Raw genomic sequence first — 21781 nt, 5'->3', positions numbered from 1 at the left:
GGGATACTCAGGGCTAAGGGGAAGGCAGAGCGAAGGTCCCAGGACCCATCCCCCACAACCCAGAGGGCTGAGCCCCCAGCAGCAGCAGAAAACTCTGAGCGGACAAGGGTGCTGGTTTGCAGGGTCTACCTTGTGAGCAGCTGGGTGCCGGGCTTGGAGCATCCAGCTTGGACAGCAGGGAGGAAGCCAGGGAGAGATGGGGCCATGGCTGGGTCCCTCCATCGGGCTCCAGTCTCACCATTGCCTCAGGGCACATCCAGACCAATCCAGTTGAACCTAATTCCATCAGAACTCCTCAGAGTTTACAAAGGTGGGCAAAGGCACTTGTGGACAGCAGAGAAGCAGCTGGAGAGAACTGGAGAGAGCCTGGGCGGCCCAGCCTTCCAGGAGACTTCAGAGCCTCAGAGCTTCATACCACATACAGCCTGACCCAGTTGAACTCAATCCAATCAAAAGCCCTGAGAGGATAGGGAAGCTAACATTCGTTCCCTAGAGACTGTACCAAGAGATCTGACAAAGCTCCAAGAGGGAAGACTGACAGCCCCAAAATCAAAACAAAATGAGAGGAGCAAGAGCACAGACAAATACAGGGAGCAAAGAAGGGGTAAACGCAAGCAAACAACAGAAAAAGAAGAAAGAAATTACAATAGACAGCTTCTGCACAAGTAATGAGCAAAGAGCGAATGAAACAGAGGGGGAGGGATCAGCAAAGGAAAAATCTGAAATCCCAGCAAATTGGATACAGGCTTTGGAAGAACTCAAAATGCAATTCAAAGCACAATTAGGAGAGTCTGAAGACAATTGGGAAAAGAACTTAAAAACTAAGATAAATCATCTGGAAACAGAAAATAGTGTCTTGAAAGCCAAAATCAACCAGCTGGAAAATGAGGCAAAGTAGATGAAAGATAAGGTGAAGAAGATGAAAGATGACCTCCAAAGAAAATCTGACCAAAAGAAAAAGGACGACCAAAAAACTAAGGATGAAATCCAGTCTTTAAGAACCAGAATACAACAACTAGAATCATGTGACCTCACAAGGCAGCAGGACACTATAAAACAAAACCAATAGAATGAAAAAATTGAGGAAAATATTAAGCATCTCATTCACAAAACAGAGGATTTAGAAAATTGTTCAAGGAGAGACAATTTAAGAATTATTGGCCTACCAGAAGACCATGCCAAAAGAAAAAGCCTGGACATTATATTACAGGAAATTATTAAAGAAAACTGCCCCGAAATCCTTGAACAAAAGGAAAAAGTAGAGATTGATAGAATCCAAAGATCATCTCCTGTACTTAATCCCCAACTGACAACACCCAGCAATGTTACAGCCAAATTCAGGAACTATCAGACCAAAGAAAAGATATTACAAGCTGCCAAGAAGAAGTCATTCAGATACCAAGGAACCACAGTGAGGATAACTCAGGATCTGGCCACATCCACACTGAAAAAAAGAAAGGAATGGAATAAGATATTCCGGAAAGCAAGGGAACTAGGTCTACAACCAAGAATCAACTACCCAGCAAAATTGACTATATTCTTTCAGGGGAAAGTATGGTCATTCAACAAAATAGAAGAATTTAAAGAATTCGTAAAGAAAAGACCAGACCTGAACAGAAAATTTGATGTACAAGCACAGAACTCAAGAGAATCATCAAAAGGTAATTAAAAAAGAGGGGAAAAAAGAAAAAAAAACTTTTTAAGCGACTCAATAAGTTAAAATGATATGTATCCCTATAAGAAAAGAGGTCATTGGTAACTCTTAAAAACTGTTGTTATTACCTGGGCAGCAAAAAGAAGTATACTTAGAGGAAACAGCAACAAACTGTATAGGATGAAAGGACAAGACATAAATAGGTATATAGATATATGCATGCAAAAATACATACACATGAGTATGCATATATATATGTATAGCTTAAAATAGGTTAATATTAAAAGAAATGGGAAAAGAAACAAATGGGGGTAAATTTATATGTCATAAAGAAGCTCATGGTGGGAGGGGGGAGAACATCAATACACAAGAAGGGTAAAGAGGTCGGAGACAGGAAATACTCAACTTTTACATGCTTTGAAAGTGACTCAAAGAGGGAAAACAATCCAATCCATTGGGGGCAGATAATAGATTTGCACCCTATAGGGGAGTAGAAGGGTAACAAACAGTCTGGTGGGGAGGGAAGCAGTACAAGGGAGGGAGGGAGTGTGTGGGGGGTTAACTTTAGAAAGACTACAGGGAAAACAAGGGGGGGATAAATAGGGAGGGGGATAGAAAGGGAAGTAAAATAAGGGTGGGAACAAGGGGGACTGTTCAAAAGACAAGAATATTCATAGTTGCACTTTTTGTGGTGGCCAAAAATTGGAAAATGAGGGGATATCCTTCAATTGGGGAATGGCTGAACAAATTGTGGTATATGTTGGTGATGGAATACTATCGTGCTAAAAGGAATAATAAAGTGGAGGAATTCCATGGAGACTGGAACAATCTCCAGGAAGTGATGCAGAGTGAAAGGAGCAGAATCAGGAAAACATTGTACACAGAGACTGATACATTGTGGTACAATTGAAGGTGATGGACTTCTCCATTAGTGTCAATGCAATATCCCTGAACAATCTGCAGGGATCTAAAAAATACTATCCACAAGCAGAGGATAAACTGTGGGAGTCAAAACACCGATGAAGAGCAACTGCTTGACTACAGGGGTGGAGGGGATATGACTGAGGAGGGACTCTAAATGAACACTCTAATGCAAATACCAACAACAGGGAAATGGGTTTGAATCAAGAACACATGTGATACCCAATGGAATCGTGCGTGGGCTATAGGAGAGGTGGTGGGAGGGTGGGGAGGGAAGAAAAGAAAATTATCTTTGTTTCCAATGAATAATGTTTGGAAATGACCAAATAAAAATTAAAAATAATTAAAAATAATAAAAATAAAAAATAAAATGCTCTATTAATGAATAAAAAAGAATTGAACAACAAAATATATATCACTACTACATTGTTAATACTATTCCCATCCATCATATAACTTTTGAATAAAGGAGTTTTAGTAGTAAAAATATCCTTCCTTTGGTATTACTTAAGAAATGAAAAGAAATGAAAAAATGCAACTCTAACATACTTACAGCCTGGCATTTGCTAAGCTGAAGAAGAGAGTATACACCTTTCTTCATTTCTAGTTTTTCTTGCATTTTTAAAGCATAGGCACCTAAAAAGAAAGGGCTTTTTGAACTTATATTCCCTGGGAAAATCCTATATATTCCATTGGGTAGGATATTTTGTTGATCATAGCTATTGAGATTGATTCAAACTGGTTTTAGTCTTCCATTGTGAGTTCAGAATGGTATTGAATGAAGCAGTATCCATACTAGTGCTTTATTCTCTATCCCTCCCATTTTCTTAATATCTTGATGCAGATTGTTTTGTTTTTCAGTATAAAACCCCATTAAAAAGCTAAAGAATTGTCTATAGCAGAAATTCCAAGTAGAAAGGAAATTGCAGACATGCCTATTGACAGTACAGGAAAAAGTATCTTTTTAAAATAATGTTTTAGTTATATAACAAGATAATGTTTCATTCAACTGAACATTTCCAATTATATTCCTTGGCAAAATGACATCCTTTCTCCTTCAATCTCAAATAATAGGTTTTTATACAAATGTTTAAGGGAATAAACTTATACCTTAAATTTCTTGTATATTTACACTATTTGTACATTTTTATTTTTTCTGACCAAAGGCTTATAGAAGTGTCTTTATAACATTCCTGAAACTAATTAAATATGTATTCCAATTGGAGTTTTCTTCTTTATGCCAACCAGTTCAATATGTGGGGGAAGTTTCTAACAGTAATAACATAAAATTACTCAATACTATGTAATGACTCAGTATTTGAACTCCATGAATAAAATATGAAGTGTATTTAAATTGCAATAGGTTAATGAGGAAATGCAGTATGTCCTCCTTGAAAAACCTCTTTAAGAAATCACATTATTTTTCACTTTTGCCATTATTATTAAATCTCATCTCTCTACCTTTCTACTGAAAATAAGGGCACCACCATTAGAATGTTAAAAGCATCATTCTCCTTTATAGGATGCTGAACTCCTAGGTGCTATAGGACAGATTTATAGGAGAGAAGGAATGTGGATCCTGAATTAAACTAATCTTCGCTGTCAAATAGCCTTCTGAACTTGACCACCCTTGTACCTTTATTAATGCCTGAGCTCTTATATTCTGGAACTGATGATGGAACAGATGTTTTCCAACCATGTGCAACATTCCACAGTTGGATAATCCAATATGAATTGAGGATGAAGAGAGAAGACTGTTTAATAGTAGTCATAAAGTGTTGGTCATTCCCAATGGGTGTCCATTACCCTTGACAGAATAATGCTCAAGTGTTTTACCTTCAGTTTCCTGTCACTTTTGTAGAATTGTTTGACTTCCATTTCAAAGTCACTTTAGAGTTTATAGAAATGTATTATATATTATGAAAAAGTAACACACAAATAGTTAAAATAGTAACAGGATAGTTGTAATAGTCTGTGAAATTAAATTTTCATCACTCTCTAAAATTTTCATCAACAGATAACAGAAATATATACTGATGCAACTTAAGATTATTTTCTGGAAATTTATTGTCAATGTTTGATATGATAGCTATACCTTAATGACCCTAAACATCTAGGATAAAATGAAAATTTTCATATAAAAATTTAGATGTTTTCACTGCATGTTATAAGATATTTGATTTATTTTAGCTTGTTTATTCAAATATTTAACATCAACATGTCAAAATCTCAGAAACAAGTAGTCTGGTCATATATATATATATATATATATATATATATATACATATTTATATATATATAGATAGAGAGAGATATGTTTATATATATAATGTTGGTGTTTGCATGTTGTGTGAGTATATACATATGTGTATGCATTTTATATAAATATATGTATTATAGGCATATGTGTATATTTATGGGTGTATACAGTTTATATATAGGCATGTATGCACACAAAGACATATATACAGCTGTTTGTGCAAATATATATATATATATATATATATACACATATATGTATTGTGTGTTTTGAAAAAAAACCTCTTTGCTGGGCACTACATCCCCCAGAATTTCCTGTACCTCCCAGCATCCCTTCCTCTTACGTCTTGGCTTGGGATTGGTCTATAAATGCATCAATCTCACACTAGGTAGGAACTTTTGATCAGGCTGGTGTCCAGAGATGAGGGGGAGTGTGGAAGCTAGCTGGAGAGAAAAGTTTTTTTTTTCTTTTTCTAAATAAAGACCCTTTTGTTTATTCATGTTTTTCCTCAAATGTTCTCTTTTTTTTTCTTTAACAGTATCTGTGCACATATGTAACATATATACCATAGTTTCTCACGTTATTTATGTCAATGGATTACCCATATCTCTTTGGTTGATCTTGATACTGATACTTAATTCTTTAGGTTTTTCAAGTTCATTGATCTCTCCATTTTTAACTATAGAATGAAGCATGCTATCTGAGTGAGAGTATCATTGGGAATCTGATATATAGAGTGTTGTAGATATGACTCTAAAGCATGTTCTATGTTAATGTTCAGTGTTGGGACCAGTCACTGAAAAATTAACAAATGAGGAGTTTCACTTTGTTCTAGAAACAGCAAGGATATGCAATAAGGAATTAATGACTCTTTCTCTGGATGTGACCATCCCTAGACCCATTCTACCTCTTCATTAAAACATGCCTTGTCAATCAGACATTAGGATATGGTGACTTGCATGGTCTCTGGCACCTACCAAATCTGAGTGAGACTATTTACCCACATTATAAAGTTGAATCAGGGAAACTGAAATAAGTCTGGTTAACTGGGGGAAGGAACCTGAGTCAGGAAGTAATAATATTTATGCTGCCAATCTAACTTTTTTTTGTGAGAACTTGTCTACTTTGAAAGATCCCTGAACAATTATTTCACGATTTATGAGTTGTCATGACCAAAACAAATGAAAGAATAAATTAATTAATAGATAAATAAATGATCTGATGGCCAATATTGTTATAATGAGCCTTGTGGTGCTTAGCTAAGCTCATCATAGAGAATTAGATGACACAGTGCATAAAGCATTGTATGAAATCAGGAAGTTCTTTTTGTTATTATTGGGTTATGTCCAACCCTTCATGATTCCTTTTTGGATTTTCTAGGTTGAAATCCTAGAGTGCTTTTGCCAGTTCATTCTCCAGTTAATTTTATAGATAAGGAATCTCAGGCTAAGAGGGTTAAGTTGCCCATGTCCCCAGTTAGTAAATGTCTGAGGCTAGGTTGGAACTCAGGACAATGAGTCTTCCTGACTTTAAGTCAGGAATTCAAGTCAATTCTATCAATTATCCACAAGGTTACCTATAACCAGGAAAACCAAAGTTCAAATATGACCTCAGAAATTTGGTAGCTGTGTGATCTTGTGTCAATTCATATATAGTCATTGCTCACCATTTAACATAACTAGCTTATACCTCTAAAGATCTTCTATCTAAAGGTGAATACAATATTGCACTTTCTAAGAGGAAACTACAATAGTTGGAGATAAGCAGGAAATAGAAGAGTGAGAGCAAAAACCAATTTTTTCTAGGTGTATTGGCAAAAAGCCAATTAAGGGGCAATCCCCTTTGGCATAAGAGTTTGCATTCAGAATAAATGATATGTTCAAGCCCCTCCTTCATGTTCAATCAATTACATCCCAAAGTTCATTCTGGATCTTCTGATGCAATGGAGGTTTCTTTATGGCAGTTTCTCCAAACAGTTTACTTTCTTAATTCAAGGCCATAGTGAGCTTTTTTTCCTGAAATTTCTCTCAAATTTTTTTTAAATTTTGGATTTTACAAAAATTATCCATGTGGGAGGCAGTAAACTTCCAGAGTTCTTTTAGAAATGGCTTAAAATTGGAAGGAAACTTCAATGTCATTAATTCTGATCCCTGTATTGTATACATGAGGACACTGAGGCCTAAAGGGATTGTGATTTACTCAAGGTCACACTGGTAGTAAGTGTAAGAATTTGGATTTGAACCTGAGGTCTTCAGTCTCATGATCTATCACTCTTACCATAATGAATTTTCTGTACCAAAGAAATCACAAATACATTTAAAAAGAAAAGCAATAAGAAATACAACCAAATGAATGGTATTTTTACCTTTCATTTGATTATGGGACATCTCCTAGAAGTACTGTCATATAAATATTTACTCTTCAAACTGAAACAAAGGCAGCTGTTGTTTTGTTTTCCAAAGTTCAAAAATTGGGACTGAGAAACAGTTATGTAGGCACATGAAAGCTGATGGCCAGATGTTATAATGCCCTGTGGCAAAAGGGCCCCAGATTTTGTGATTTGTACTTGGAAGGAATATGAAACTGCATGTGTCCTATCCTAGCAGCTTGACTGTTTGTTGTCCTCTGGTCATGCAGTTTCTGTGAAATGCTTTATGTTCTAAGAATGTATTCTTTCTTTTTTTTAACAGATGGCTATACAACTGATGACATTGAATTTTATTGGCGTGGAGATGATAATGCAGTGACAGGAGTGACAAAGATAGAATTGCCACAGTTCTCTATCGTTGATTACAAACTGATTACCAAGAAGGTTGTTTTCTCAACAGGTTGGTACTAGAGAAAAGGAGGGAAGGAGAAATAGGCATCTACCAAAAGAGTATGAGGGAGGAGGAGGGAGAGATTCAACTCTGGTAGTAATAGAGGAGAAAGGATAAAAGATGAATAAAATCTACTGAAAATAAGGAATCCTTAAATATAATTTGAGACTAAAAATTCCATTTCCCTCTATGATGCATTATTTTTGGAATGTTCCACACTATTTTGAGTTTCACTTCCTTGTTGAGTCAAGTAGAAAAATGAGATAGTAGTGAAATTGTCCTAAGTGAAAATCAAGAGGGTCTTCTTGAACAAGATTTATGATGAAGTAGAAGTAGAAGTAGAACAATTTCTTCCAACCTCAATATTTTGACCTATCACTGTTCTGAATATAAGAATTGGATTCAACTTTGGGAGAGATATTTTAGATCTATTTGAAGCATTGAAGCTCTAGTGACTTAATCATTGGTTCAGATCTGTGTTAATTCTTTGATATGCTAAGTTGGTTAGAATAGTTAACATTTATTAAGTGCAAGTCCACCAGATTATAGGTTGAAACAAGAAAGACAGGTTGGTAAAAAGACCAATATAATAGTTTGTGGGGTGTGTGTGTGTGTGTGTGTGTGTGTGTGTGTGTGTGTGTGTGTAGATCTCTTTAAATAGCCCTAATTTTGCTTTACTGCCAGGAAGCTCTGTCAGGTCATACCTAATCAACAACATGAATATTTTGGATGACTAAGCTCAATTTTAAATAACGATCCTATATTTTCTTTACAAAGTCCAAGAAGCATACAGAAAAATATTTTGAATCCTAATCTGCTCATTCAATGACAAATAATTGGTCCAGAGAAACATCTTCTTTATGTGTGGGCCTGAGACCAATATAGAGAAGTCTGATGGAAATAATGTCTCCTATAAGCAGTTAATCCTGTGCCAGCTGCCTTTTACATTCTCCTGTTGATATTCTAATTCATTTTTGTCCCAACAAATTACTTGAAACTATTACATAATATTGATGTACAAAAACAAAATGACACCCAGCTTGGGAAAGGAAATAAGAGAAATAGATCTCTGGTCTTTGTGGGCTTCTGAACTTTTAGGATTTGACTTCATTCCTATATATCCTCTTTCAGTTTTAGTGCTCTCTGTCAGAACTAAGAAAGCAAAATAAAACTTCCTCTCAGAATATTTGTTTTTCTCTTTTTATGTCAGTTTGTCATTGGAAACATTTTAATGCCATGCCATGTTTGGGTAATAAATATCCCTAAAACCTTACAACCACCAACTCACCAAATTCTCTCTTGCCTGGTTTAGAGTTAAGGTTAACATGGTAGGTTAACAAAGTAGGTTAAGATTAGGGTGAATAGGACATAAGATGGCATTAGAAGGCATTGGGTAAGAATTGGAGACAAATATTTTAAGAAACTTGGAGTACCTGAAAGGAATAATATTGGGTTATAATGGATAGTCAAATCAAAGCTACATTGGGTAGGCTTACTACATCATGCTAAATAGACTTTACATTATTCTGTAGTCAATAAGGAATACCCAAAGGTTTTTGAGTAGAAAAGTGATATGATTGGAGTCACAAAATTTTAAAAATTACTTAAACTGGTGTTAGAAGGATGTATTGAATGAGTAAAAGACTGGGCACACCAAAACTAGTTAAGGGACAATTACAATAGTAAGAGTAAGATGGAATGAAGCAAAGGCTGGAGCAAAGCAGTAGAAAAATTAAGAAATATTACAATGGTAGACTCAAAAGGTTCCAATTTATTGAACATTTGGAAAAGGGGAAAAGAAAATGTCAAAGATGCTCTGGAGAAGAAGAGTCTAAACAACCAAGAGGAGCCAGTTAGGCAATGTAGTGTGTAGAGTACTGAGCATGGACTCAAGATTCATCCTCAAACACTTATAAGCTATAATATGTGCAAGCCATTTAACCTCTGTCTCAGGTTCCTCAATTATAAAATGAGGTTAATATTAGCACCTACCACCCAGAATTTTTGTAAGGATCAAATGAGATATTTCTAAAGTATTTAGCATTATATCTTACTATGGAGGTACTTAATAAATGATTATTCCTTTTTCTTTCCTTCCCATCTTCAAAAATGGAGGTTAGACAGAGTATTAAGTTTAGAAAATCATAATGAACTTGCCATGTTATGGAATTTCTAGTTAGAGATTCCCACCAAATGCCTGGAGATGTTAGTCTACATCATTGAGGAAATGTTGTAGAAGAGGAAGAAGATATAAATATATGGAGATGGCTACTACCTTTATAGTAATAATAATTGAATGAGAATTAACAAAATCAATAGAACAAGCCAATATAGAATTAGGAAAAATATTAGAAGAGATATCCATGTTCAAGTGGACAGAGAGGGAAGAGAACCTAGGAAAGGAGTCAAAAAGGTAAAATCAGAGAAGAATTGAAAGAATGCATTGTCAGGGAAGTTGAGGGAATAGAAATTGTCTAGAATAACAGGGAAATCAGTTATGCCAAAGGCTTCAGAGAGACCAAGGAGATTAAACAACAATAAAAACATGCCTTTGGACTTAGGTCATTACTTTGGAGAATTCAATTCCTAGAAAGTTATAGGAACAAATTCATATTGCAAGATGTTAAAGACTGATTGCCCTCCAACATCCCTAGGAGGCAGATACAATTATTCTGATTATTTTATGACTAAATGAACTGAGTTTTATAGAGGTTGATTAACCACAAGTAGGTGATAAAGTAGGTAGAGCACAGGGACCTGGAGTCAGGAAGATCTGAGTTCAAATTCAGTATCAGACACTTACTACCTGTATGACTCTGGTCAAGTCATATAATCCCTATTTACTTGAATTTCCTCATCTGTAAAATGGGTGTGATAATAGCACCTACCTCCCAGAGTTATTGTGAGTATCCAATGAGATAATAATTGAAATATATTTAACATACCACAGTGCCTAGCATATAGTAAGTGATATATAAAAGTTAGCTATTACTTCCCCAAGATCATCATCAGTAAGTTAGAATTTAAACTTAGGTCTTCCTGACCTCAATTTCATTATTTCTAAGCTAGTTTTTTTTTTCTCATTATAAATAGTAAATTCAGATGTCCTGTTCACAAGGGCATCTCTTACCCAAGAGCAATAAGTGGATCTATAATTATGTGTGGAGAAGAGATGAGCAAGCAGATAGGGATTTTTTAATGATAGTAGCACTTCACAGATATCAGATAATGGTGATGGTTCCTAAATTTTCTCTTTCAGGTTCTTACCCCAGGCTGTCTCTCAGCTTCAAGCTCAAAAGGAACATTGGATACTTCATCTTGCAGACCTACATGCCCTCTATTCTGATTACTATTCTCTCATGGGTTTCCTTCTGGATTAACTATGATGCCTCAGCAGCACGAGTAGCTTTAGGTAGGCCTTTTTCATGTAGCTTGGCGATTTTGCTTTCCCTTGAACTTGTGATGCATGATGAGGCCAGATCAGAACATGCTAAGAAGATTTGGCTGTTAGGCCTTGGGCAATTTGATTCAGCATTAAATCAATTAAGCACAAATTAAGACTCTTTCATGTCAGAATTAGTTAAGCATATGGTTGTTGGTAATGAAATTAGTTCCATCATCTTGATGCTATTACTGAAGCATATTTCATATAGCATTACTCACAATTATTTTATGATACCTGTTTTAACATACATCAGAATTCAAGTTATTTATTTAAAATCAATCTATTTTATGGGGGATAAGCTGAGAGACCAAATAATGTATATTTTATGACTCCCAAGAAGTAAAACTATCAAATTCTAATCTATAAAATTTTGTTTGAAGTTTGGATAGAAGAAGACACCAAAATAGGCACACTATTAAAGCAAAGTTGTCTAGCCTACCTTATTTTCGAGAAAGTTTAAGTTATTGCCTCAGAAGAAGGTAAGAAGAGATAGTAATGAATTATGTTCCTGGAAATTTTGATAGTATCAAATTTGTTACAGCTCTAATAGTATCAGGAACACAAAGAATAATGAAAGTTATAATGAAAAGTAAAATGAAATCAGAAAAAAACCTTACCTATAAAGAAAAGGTAGCATAGGAATGTTCCATTATGCTCCCCAAAGAGCATCAATTACTACATAGAGAGTTCCTGAACTCAAAGGAAAAGAAAATGATAGTTTTTTTTTTCAAACCACCTTAAGGGTAATTAGGCTTACAAACAGAATATTCTCAGTGTAATTATCAGAGATAGAAAAATGAGAATGGAGAAATCTATAGTTGGTTAACATGTCTTATGGCCAAAAGTTTTCCAAAAAGGTGATTCCATTCAACTGATATTTAAATGCCTATTGTGTGCCCAAAGCTCTGCCATAAGGAGATACAAAGAAAAATCATATACAGTCTCTGTCCTCATGGAGCTTACAATGCAACTTTTTTGTTCTTTCAGGAATTACCACTGTACTTACAATGACAACCATCAATACTCATCTTCGAGAAACACTCCCCAAAATTCCTTATGTGAAAGCCATTGATATGTACCTTATGGGGTGCTTTGTCTTTGTGTTCATGGCACTGCTGGAGTATGCACTGGTCAACTACATCTTCTTTGGTAGGGGACCTCAGCGCCAAAAGAAAGCAGCTGAAAAAGCTGCCAATGCCAACAATGAGAAGTTACGCATGGATGTCAACAAGGTAAATGAGTCTTTAGTCTTTCTTCTTAAAATAAGACGCTCAGAGACAAAAAATTGAGGCAACATTAAATCTAATAGCCTCATTTCCAGATGAAGAAACTAAAGCCCAGAGAGCTTAAGTACCCACGATCATATAGAAATTTAGCAACACAGGAAACCCAAGTCTTCTAACATCAACTACATTATACTTCCAATGATTAGAGTGACCACTATGTCAGTGTCAAAGGTTATTTTTAAGAATGATACCTGGGATCCTCATTAATTTAATAAGAAGTTAAATATTGCTTTCAAAACCCACTCTTCACATCAGAAGCTGGGCTGAATAGGCTTCTGATTCACTTTCTTGCTAAATATAATCTTCATACCTCTAATACCAAAGGTTTTAGCAAAGATAGCACAGACTATGCCTAGCTTTTCAATGTACATCCAGAATAATATTAACAAACAATTATAGAATTTTACAGCCTATTCAGGATTTTGTGGCAATGTTAATACACGACCAACATCATTTCTCAATTCCAAATGTTCAGTTTGAATTGTTCACCATAACATTTTCTATCCCAAATCACTGAACATTAATATTCATGCCTAGATTTTATATTTCTATTACTTAAGTTTAATTTCTAAATTGGTAAAAATAAGGCATCATGACCCAGATCATAATAACTAATCTTCTTTTGAAATGGCTTTTTAGAATTTAAAAAATTCCAGGGTTGGAAGGACCTTTACCTTAAAAAATGATCGAGTATAACTCATTTTCCATATGAGGGCACTGAAGGCCAGAGTTTAAATAACTATCTTTATAAAATTAGACTGTGGTCCAGATCTCCAAACTCTCATGTCATTGTTCTTCCCATTTTACCACATTATCTTCCCTCATATCATCACAAGATAAACTATTTTGCAGGTTATCTTTCCTTACAAGATGTGGAGATACCATTTGGCAGCCCATAGGCTACATGATGTGTTGCCCAGGGACCAGGCGCATTTATAATACCTCCATCAAATCCCATGTGGTTTTGATCCAATTTCCTAAAAGATTTAAACTAAAATAATATATTTAACACCAGCACATGATAAAACAAATTTCAAACTTTCTTGTTAATATCCCTACTAAGATAAGTATTAGTAAAGAGAAAAATAATAGCATCTTATAGGGCAGAATTTTAGAATGAGTATAAATCTTTTGCATTATGTTAGTCTGACTTACTAAGATAATATGATCCTCAATCATTTTTATCTATTATATTTTTTCATTACTATTTGCATTTAATTGATTAGTCTTAGGCTTAAAATGATTAGAGAGAGAATCAAGATAGTCCCAGAATTGTCAGTCAAGCTTTTAGGTACAGGAATATCCATGGAAGGCATATTCATCATAAAAAAAGAATAAATCTATATCCTTCCCTGAGGGCTGATTCCTAAATAATTCTCAAAACTTCCTAGAGATAGGGAGAACCTATCCCTTTTGATTAGAATTTCAATAAAACTATTCTTTTATTACTAATTCCACATCCTGTTTTAAATGATGCCTAATTATACAAAAGATATTAATGCAGATTATAGCCTCATTTAAACTGTACTCTACAACCTCCTGGAGCATGTATGTGTATGTGTGCCTTTCACATACTACGGGGGGGGGGGGAATATACTCATCTATACTACAAAGTGATTTGGGTGATGGCTTTCACCCTAATAGGCTAGAAAGTGTGATGAAATATACCTAGATATGTATTCGCTGGGAAGTCTGTAGAAAACAATTATTTCAAAGTTCACCAGTTATTTATGAGGTCGGATCACATAGGCCCATGATGATTAGCCAAAAGGTGACATCCACAGTGTGTAGAGATTCCAGGTACCTCTGACTACTGTTTTTATCTCATTATGAAGGGAAGTCAGAGGCAGGTTACATCATTCTCCATTAAGGATTTTTTTTTGTTATCATTATCAGTATCATGAATAATGTCACTCTATTTCTTGTTAAGAAATTTCCATCATGGTAGTATACAAAATACAAAAAAATAAGCTATAATTTTCCAAATTTATTAGTTTCCAACCATCATCCAGGTTAGGGTTTTTTAGGGGTCTATAAAACCCCAGAAGTTTTATGGATAACATTCAGAAAGCCCATGAAATAGGATGGTAAAATATTTATGTTTATTTTTTTTACTAATATCTAATAGAAATTCAGCATTTCCTTCAATAATAAAACATTCTCAGGATTCCATAAGACTGCCAGAAAAGCCCATGACCAACACATAGTAAAGGTTAAAATGCCACACTCTAAGTGCTTTTTATTGCTTTGGTACATCCAGGTTATAGCATGCCTTTGTGTGTGGAAGGGAGAAATATTGTCCAATATTATTTGAGTAATTCAAACCATAAAACGTTAGAATTAGAATGTATCTATGAACATAGAATGTTAGAACTGGAAGAGACTTTAGAGGTCATCTTCTCCAACCCTTCATTTTACAGATAAGGAAACTGATGCATAAATAGAGGAAGTTACTTACTTAAAGTTCTATAGTTTTGAATTGTGGAGAAGGGATTAGAATTAGATTTCCAGAGAGGAAAGTAATATTACAAATAAATACTCAAGTCAATTTTATTCAGTTGATAATGCATGAAAATACTCTTCTGACTATAAAAACAGATGTCCTTAGTCAAAGCAAGTATCACTTACTTAATCCATTGAATTTATACTGCTATTCAAGGTAAAAAAAAAATCTATGTTTTCATCAGTCCCATGCCCTTCAGTAGCTTTGTTGAATATTTTTTTGAGTATCCTACTTCAATGAATGAATTTTCTGCAAATAATATTTCTATCCAGAACTCTGTTGATTCTTCCAGATTAATCTAACATTTTTCTTCTGATGATGATTCTAATTTGCTCCTACTTTTTTCCTAACTGTATTTCTTCTACCCTTATCTTTTTTACCTCTTAATTATTTCTTGATGATTAGATTTTCAAATAACTCTTCAATTTCCTTTTTGTACAAATACCTAATTATATATGCACTCCTTTTTCTTTCTGTATCTAATTCATTATATAGGGCTGCCCTTTTGCTGTACTGGCCCTTGCCTTTCTGAAATGCCTTGATTATATTTTCTATACTGCTACTATCTAATACTACAAGACTACCTATAAACTATAGTTTTCCAATTAAGGATGCACCAAGTTTTTTCGCATAAGTTACTTTTCACTTTGCTCTCTCATGTTATGTGACATGCAACCCAGAATGATGGCGACTTGGGGCCCTGTCTTTATGTTGTGAGTTTGTGTCTTGTCTTTATTAGTACATTTGAATTTTTGTAGATTAAAGACACTATACCCCACTGATGGATGAATGAGATAAAGATAATGTATTAGGAAGAAATCAAGTTAAAATCCCATTCTGGTATTTAGTGGTCTTTTATTGTAGCTTTGAAAGACCATTTGTATTTTTATATGTCCAAACTAACTTTGACCACCGATCCAATCTAGCAGTATCAGTGAACTTAATTAGCACGTTCTCTACTTTGTCTTCCAGATTTTTTATAAAGATATTAAACAAAATGGGACCCAATATCGATCTCTCTGGGACCCTACTGGAAACCTCTCCCCAACTAGACGGACTACCAATTACGATTACTCTCTGTATACGGTTAGATAGCCAGTTTTTGATCCATTTATTTGTATTTCTGTTGGAACCAATTTGTATTAGCTGTTCCCTTAAGATAATGTATGGTGCTTTAGCAAATGTCTCATTGGCATACAGATATATTATATCTGCTAAGATTTTTATAATGATCAAGTGTAATAAAGAGACCTTAAAGGGGTTATCAAGGATTGTTCTTAATAATGTTGTTTACAGCCCAAGGCCTTGTTAACCAAATGGATCAGATTGAGATTTTTTTTTTTCTCATTAAAAAAAAGTTTGTATTTCAAAGATAAGACTCATAGACATGGCTCCATTTTTTATGTTTTATTTTGTTATAGGTTACGGGGGGGTGATATTTCTTTCATGGGTGTTCTCAATTTCGAATTGAAATGTGTCTTCTAGCCTGAAGTTATGTATTTATGTAAAGGAAATGTTAAATTTGCATCAAGTCCTTGTCATTTCATTTTCATTTAGTTTTGACATGAATGTTACCATGGCAGATACAAATCCATTGTAATCACAGGTGGGAGGAAACAGTTAAGTTTCTAACCTGTCAGATTTCCTAACTTCAATGAATTTCCCATAGCCCCAAGAAGGGCCTGTTTTTTTTGGCTGGGGTTTACAATATCATAATGTAATCTTCATACAGTCCCAATTTTAGATAATTTTTCATGTGGTTTATAAATTTTAACTATTCTTATGTAATTCTATTTTCTTACAAGACTTTTCCCACCATCATTTTGTAAAATTGGCTGTTGTTTATTTGTTTACTATAAGGACTTGATGCTTAATGCTCTTACATTATTGTCTCCTAAATTTTTCATGTCTCTTTAAGTTTGTTCCATGTTAATATGTGATGGGATCAAAGGCTTCATGAAACCCTATTTATTGCCTTTGATGTTACAGTTAGTACTAAATTCAACTGTGTTTGGGTAATTTTAAAATGTTTCTTATGGCAGTTGAAGAATTTGACTTCAAATTGATAGGTAATATACATTTTATCAGCATTTTTTCATTAGGTACTTAATTTTGGAAAGATATTTCAGTGGACACATGTGTTTTGTGGTGATTCATTTATTCAATTAGTATTTATTGACTAACTATATTAGCTCAGGGATATCTAATTCACAATGCTATTTTCAAACAACATTATACATTGTTGAAGTTGATTGAAGCCTCAAAGTTTATTCTTTGAATGATTTAAATTATTCTCATCTAGAATAGAATGTGAATCAGTTAATGGCCATATGTATGCAGAAAATAGTATAAAATTAGTGAAAACATATAATCCCTTTAAATAATTTTTGTTCTCTTAAATTGACTTACTCCTACTTTGAAGCTTAGCAACTTTCTGTAATCATGTGGACATTGAATATAGAAATTTTATTTTCTTAGGGCACTACTTGTTAGAGCTGCTGGAGTACAACTTGGTGATTTGTAATTATTATTATATTAATTTGTTTTTAATTAATCTTTTAAGGTTTTTCAGACTTATTACCTAATTTGTCAGAATGTGGTCTAGAAGTTAAGAGAAAGTATTTTTGTCTAAAATAAAGGTTCAGTGTTATACCTTGTAACAATAATTTTAATATCTTGTGCATTTTAAAATTTTCTCTGTTGACCAATTTAGAGATTTTCTAACTCTTTCCTTCTAGTTTTATTATGTGAGTACACACATATTATTTATATATATATATATAACTTCATCTTATTACATATATAATCATGAGTATTCAAATTTCCTAGGTCATACATGCTAATCAGCATAATTCATATAATTAAATCTGTATTGTGTAGTTTTCTGAAACTTGCTTTAAAAATTAGATATACATATCTTGTATTTCATCTACAAGTCTACATGGACCACACATATATTTTTGTTTTTGTTCTTCCTCCCTCCCATCCTCCTCTTATTAATCTTTATATTATATAAACTAAATATATATACATATATAATATGTATGTATATATATATATAGAGAGAGAGAGCAGAACAATTCAATAATTCAATTTAACAATCATTTCCTGATTTTGGTATGGTAGCACATAACTTTTATCTTGCTACTGAGGAGACTGAGGTTAGCAGATGGCTTGAATTCAGAAGTTTCAGCGTTAAGCCATTCAGGTATCTCCACTATGTTAAGCATTAACATACTGAACCCCTAGAAGCAAAAGGGTCCCAGGAGGGGCCAAGAAGTGGCAAACTAGAAATGGAAAAGGTCAGAGTTCCCATGTCAATAGTGAAATTGGACCAATAAATAACTCCTATATTTTGAGCCTGGTCAAGATAAGGAGATCAAACAATAATTATAAATAATTTATTGACCACTCTCTAAATAAAAGGTGCTGCCTTAGGGGGCATATTGAAGGCTTTAAGAGAAACAAAGATGAATAAGAAAAAAACTCTACCCTCAAAATGTCTATAGGCCAGCAGGGGAGATGTAGTAGGTCTGTGTATTATTACATAACAGTAAAGCATCCTTCAGAATTTCCACTAAACATTGATCCCCATGATAGGGATAAAACAATAAAGAAACTGGAAAAATAGGAAAGCTGTGAAGCTAAAGAGAGAGGTCTAGAATAAAAGTATAAAGATGATCAAGGTTCTAGTCCTAATTCTACTAGAATCTAGCTAGGAGAGTTTGTGGAAGGCTCAGGTAGTTTGATCACTGGAACTGATTTGCCTCATTTTTAAAAATGAAGAGTTGAACTAGATCACCTGTAAAGTACTGCCAGCTCTAAACATTCTAGCATTTTATCATTTTATTTTAGACCCATTATCTGATATGTAGGAAAAACATACATGGCAAAATGCTTAGTGAACTGATCTTGAAACCACAGAAACTTGAGTTCAGATCCTGCACCTAATGTATACTGTGTGATCCTAGGCAAATCATTTTATTCCTCAGTTCTCTAGGTCACACTGGTGTCAAATTCAAATAGAAATGGATCCCTACAAGGAACATATTGATTTAGAAAACCAAAATTTAACAAGACATGTGCTTTATTATAGTTTCATTTATTTTGTTAAACATTCCCCAGTTATACTCTAATCTGGCTGAACTGCAATCAGGAATTTTGCATTGCAAGTTTTTACCTCTCCAATATAAGACATTTTCTAAGATTCATTACTGAAAAACTGCTAAATTGTACTGTTAAGGAAAGTTTCTCACTCAGAACATTTCCTATACCAGTCACAGATCTATTACTTATCTCTTCATCTATAAATATATATCTTCTTCATAGTAGTTTAATTTCAATGTTGATGTTTTGAGATACTTTATATTTTAATGATCATGGATAATTAACCACTTACATTAGTGCTGTGTAACTTTTTCATACTGCTTTATATTTTTAATGTGTTTTCATATTCATTGTTTTTGATAGCCTCATGAAAACCTCTGGGTTAAATAAATTAGTAATTATCTCATTTTATAGATAAGGAACCTAAGGCAGAGAGTGACTGTTCTACAGTCATATCATGAATAAGAGGCAGAGCAAAGAATGTTGAGCCAAATTTAATCTGACTTCATTGTTCTTTCCCACATACCACATCAGTACTTTTGAATATTCTAGTCATTTATTACCACTTAGTAAGAGTTTTATTCTCTCTCTTGCCCAGTTGTTAAGATTAAGCCTCACATTTACTCACTAATTATTTCCCTTAAATCAGATTCTTCTGGAAGGAAAAAATATATCCTTAAAAGGGTCACCTTGGAAGCCATGTTGATTCTTTCACGTTTGCTTTCTCTATCTGATCCTGCAGCCTTAAGTGTAGGAGACAGAGAGAGAGAGAGAGAGAGAGAGAGAGAGAGAGAGAGAGAGAGAGAGAGAGAGAGAGAGAGAGAGGAGGAGGAAAAAGGAAGGAAGGGAGGAAGGAAGGGAGGGAGGAAGGAAGAAAGGGAGGAAGGAAGGAAGAAGGAAGGAAGAAGGAAGGAAGGAAGGAAGGAAGGAAGGAAGGAAGGAAGGAAGGAAGGAAGGAAGGAAGGAAGGAAGGAAGGAAGGAAGGAAGGAAGGAAGGAAGGAAGGAAGGAAGGAAGGAAGGAAGGAAGGGAGGAAGGAAGGAGGAAAGAAGAGAAATGAGGAATGGAGTCCCATAAGTTTTCCATCATGGAAACTATGGCTTCTGTATGTCGAATTAGAAATAGAAACTAAGATAAAGTTGAATTCTATGGTATTTGGTTCATAGAGTTTGTTCTTAAGTAAAGAACTTGGCAAAGATAATAAGATGGACAAAGAATTCTGCTGTGTTTTTCATTTGCAGCAATGGGAATTGCATTAAATTTTTATTAACTATCATTCTATTAATATTAAATTATTATATAAGACAAGTAGAGTGGCTAGGATAATCATTAGTTTTGCAGAGAAACTAGATCTCATTTTATAACCATTGACAGAGAAGAAGCCTGCAGTAACTCCAAATGCTTATTTTATTGGAGCAAGAGGTTTCTTGGGAGATATAATACAAATGGACCCTAAAATTGGGTCTTGTGCTAAACAAGCTTTCAACTCCCCTCCCAGAAGATTTTTGTGATTTTCTTTCACTGAGACAGCCACTGTTAGTTCATACTGGATCCTTCAAATAAATCTTGTCTGCATGCTTAGTATCCTACACTACTGCATCTTTATTTCAGGAAAATTCCTCAAGATTCATACCCTCATGACTGCTACAGAGTTCTATATACTTTCTATATGGGTTTTTTGTTATGGGTTCCCAGTTTGACAAATCACTGGTCTACACTTTGTTGAACAGATAGAATACTGTGCTATGAAGGCAAAAGTTGGGAGTTTCATCAGTAAGTTTGTGAATTGTATCAGAAAATGGATCAGTAATCAGATCAATGAAATTTGCTCTATTAGTTGTTGCTGCATCTTACCTGAGCTAGTTAGGAGGAAATACTTAACACTAAGGATCAAAAGAAAGGATATGACTCCATTATCAAAATAATAAAAAATAATTTATCAATATTTACTGATTACTTATTGTTTAAGTTTCAGTAGGAGCTGCCTAGAAGCAAAGACACACAAATGCATGACAAATTAAGTAACAGCACAAAACAATTTAAGACATAAATATTGTAATATATAAGTAGGTGCCCTATTTGTGTGAATTCAGAAGATGATGAGATCTCTGACCTCAAGGATTCAGTCTTGTTGAGAATATAATATGAATACAGAAGCTAAGCTTATGATTTCATTGGTAATGGTAATTTGTTGATAAGCTCCATCTAACAGTACAACTCAGCATCATTCTGAAACTTACAATGTTTGAGAGTTGCTATGAGCACTAAGAGATTATGCTTTGCCGAAAGGCACAGCTGATATGTGCCACAAAATGGAGGTATGGGGGAAGATTTGAAACAGGAAGAGCATTTAGAAAGAGGAGAAAGGGTAACCTAAAGAGAAATATACATATATATATATATATATATATATATATACATAATAATAAAAGAATAATGGAAGGACTTTGGAGAATGGATTTGGGGTAAGGATCTAGTAGAGAAGGGAAAAGAGTAGTAAAGCAATATAGTCCTACACACAAAAGGAAATATATAATTTCTGCTTTGATTTGGCTATAAACTTTTCTGTGAGTCTGAAAAAGAATTCTAAACATCAACCAATATCATTTGTCCTGTTGTTTCCCAAAATGTAGTTCATTCTGGATTTCTCACATGAAACAGATCTTTGGAAAGATAAATTAGAGTTTACTTTGTATTTAGCATCCATTTAGGTGAAAATTTTCATGTAAATAACTTTAAGAACAGGGTCTAGAATGCTATGTCACAGGGTGGGCCTGCCATGATAGT

General features: G+C 34.2%; 1 protein-coding gene across 5 annotated transcripts in view; it reads left to right on the top strand.

The window, feature by feature from the left end:
* The window catches only part of GABRB2 (gamma-aminobutyric acid type A receptor subunit beta2), a 301754-nt gene that overhangs the window by 245653 nt on the left and 34320 nt on the right, over positions 1-21781 (top strand). For 3 of the 5 annotated variants that reach the window (XM_056820794.1, XM_056821496.1, XM_007473276.3), the window contains 3 exons: positions 7526-7663; positions 10914-11066; positions 12087-12331. In XM_056820794.1, the coding sequence (XP_056676772.1) occupies positions 7526-7663; positions 10914-11066; positions 12087-12331 (536 nt within the window). Of the gene's footprint in view, positions 1-7525; positions 7664-10913; positions 11067-12086; positions 12332-15860; positions 15975-21781 lie in introns of all 5 variants that reach the window. The other 2 variants (XM_056820229.1, NM_001168261.1) reach the window with 1 other exon arrangement.

Source organism: Monodelphis domestica, chromosome 1, assembly GCF_027887165.1.
Source record: "Monodelphis domestica isolate mMonDom1 chromosome 1, mMonDom1.pri, whole genome shotgun sequence".
Classification (NCBI taxonomy): Eukaryota; Metazoa; Chordata; class Mammalia; order Didelphimorphia; family Didelphidae; genus Monodelphis; species Monodelphis domestica.
Note: the sequence above shows the minus strand (reverse complement) of the source record. Positions and strands in the feature narration are given on the sequence as shown.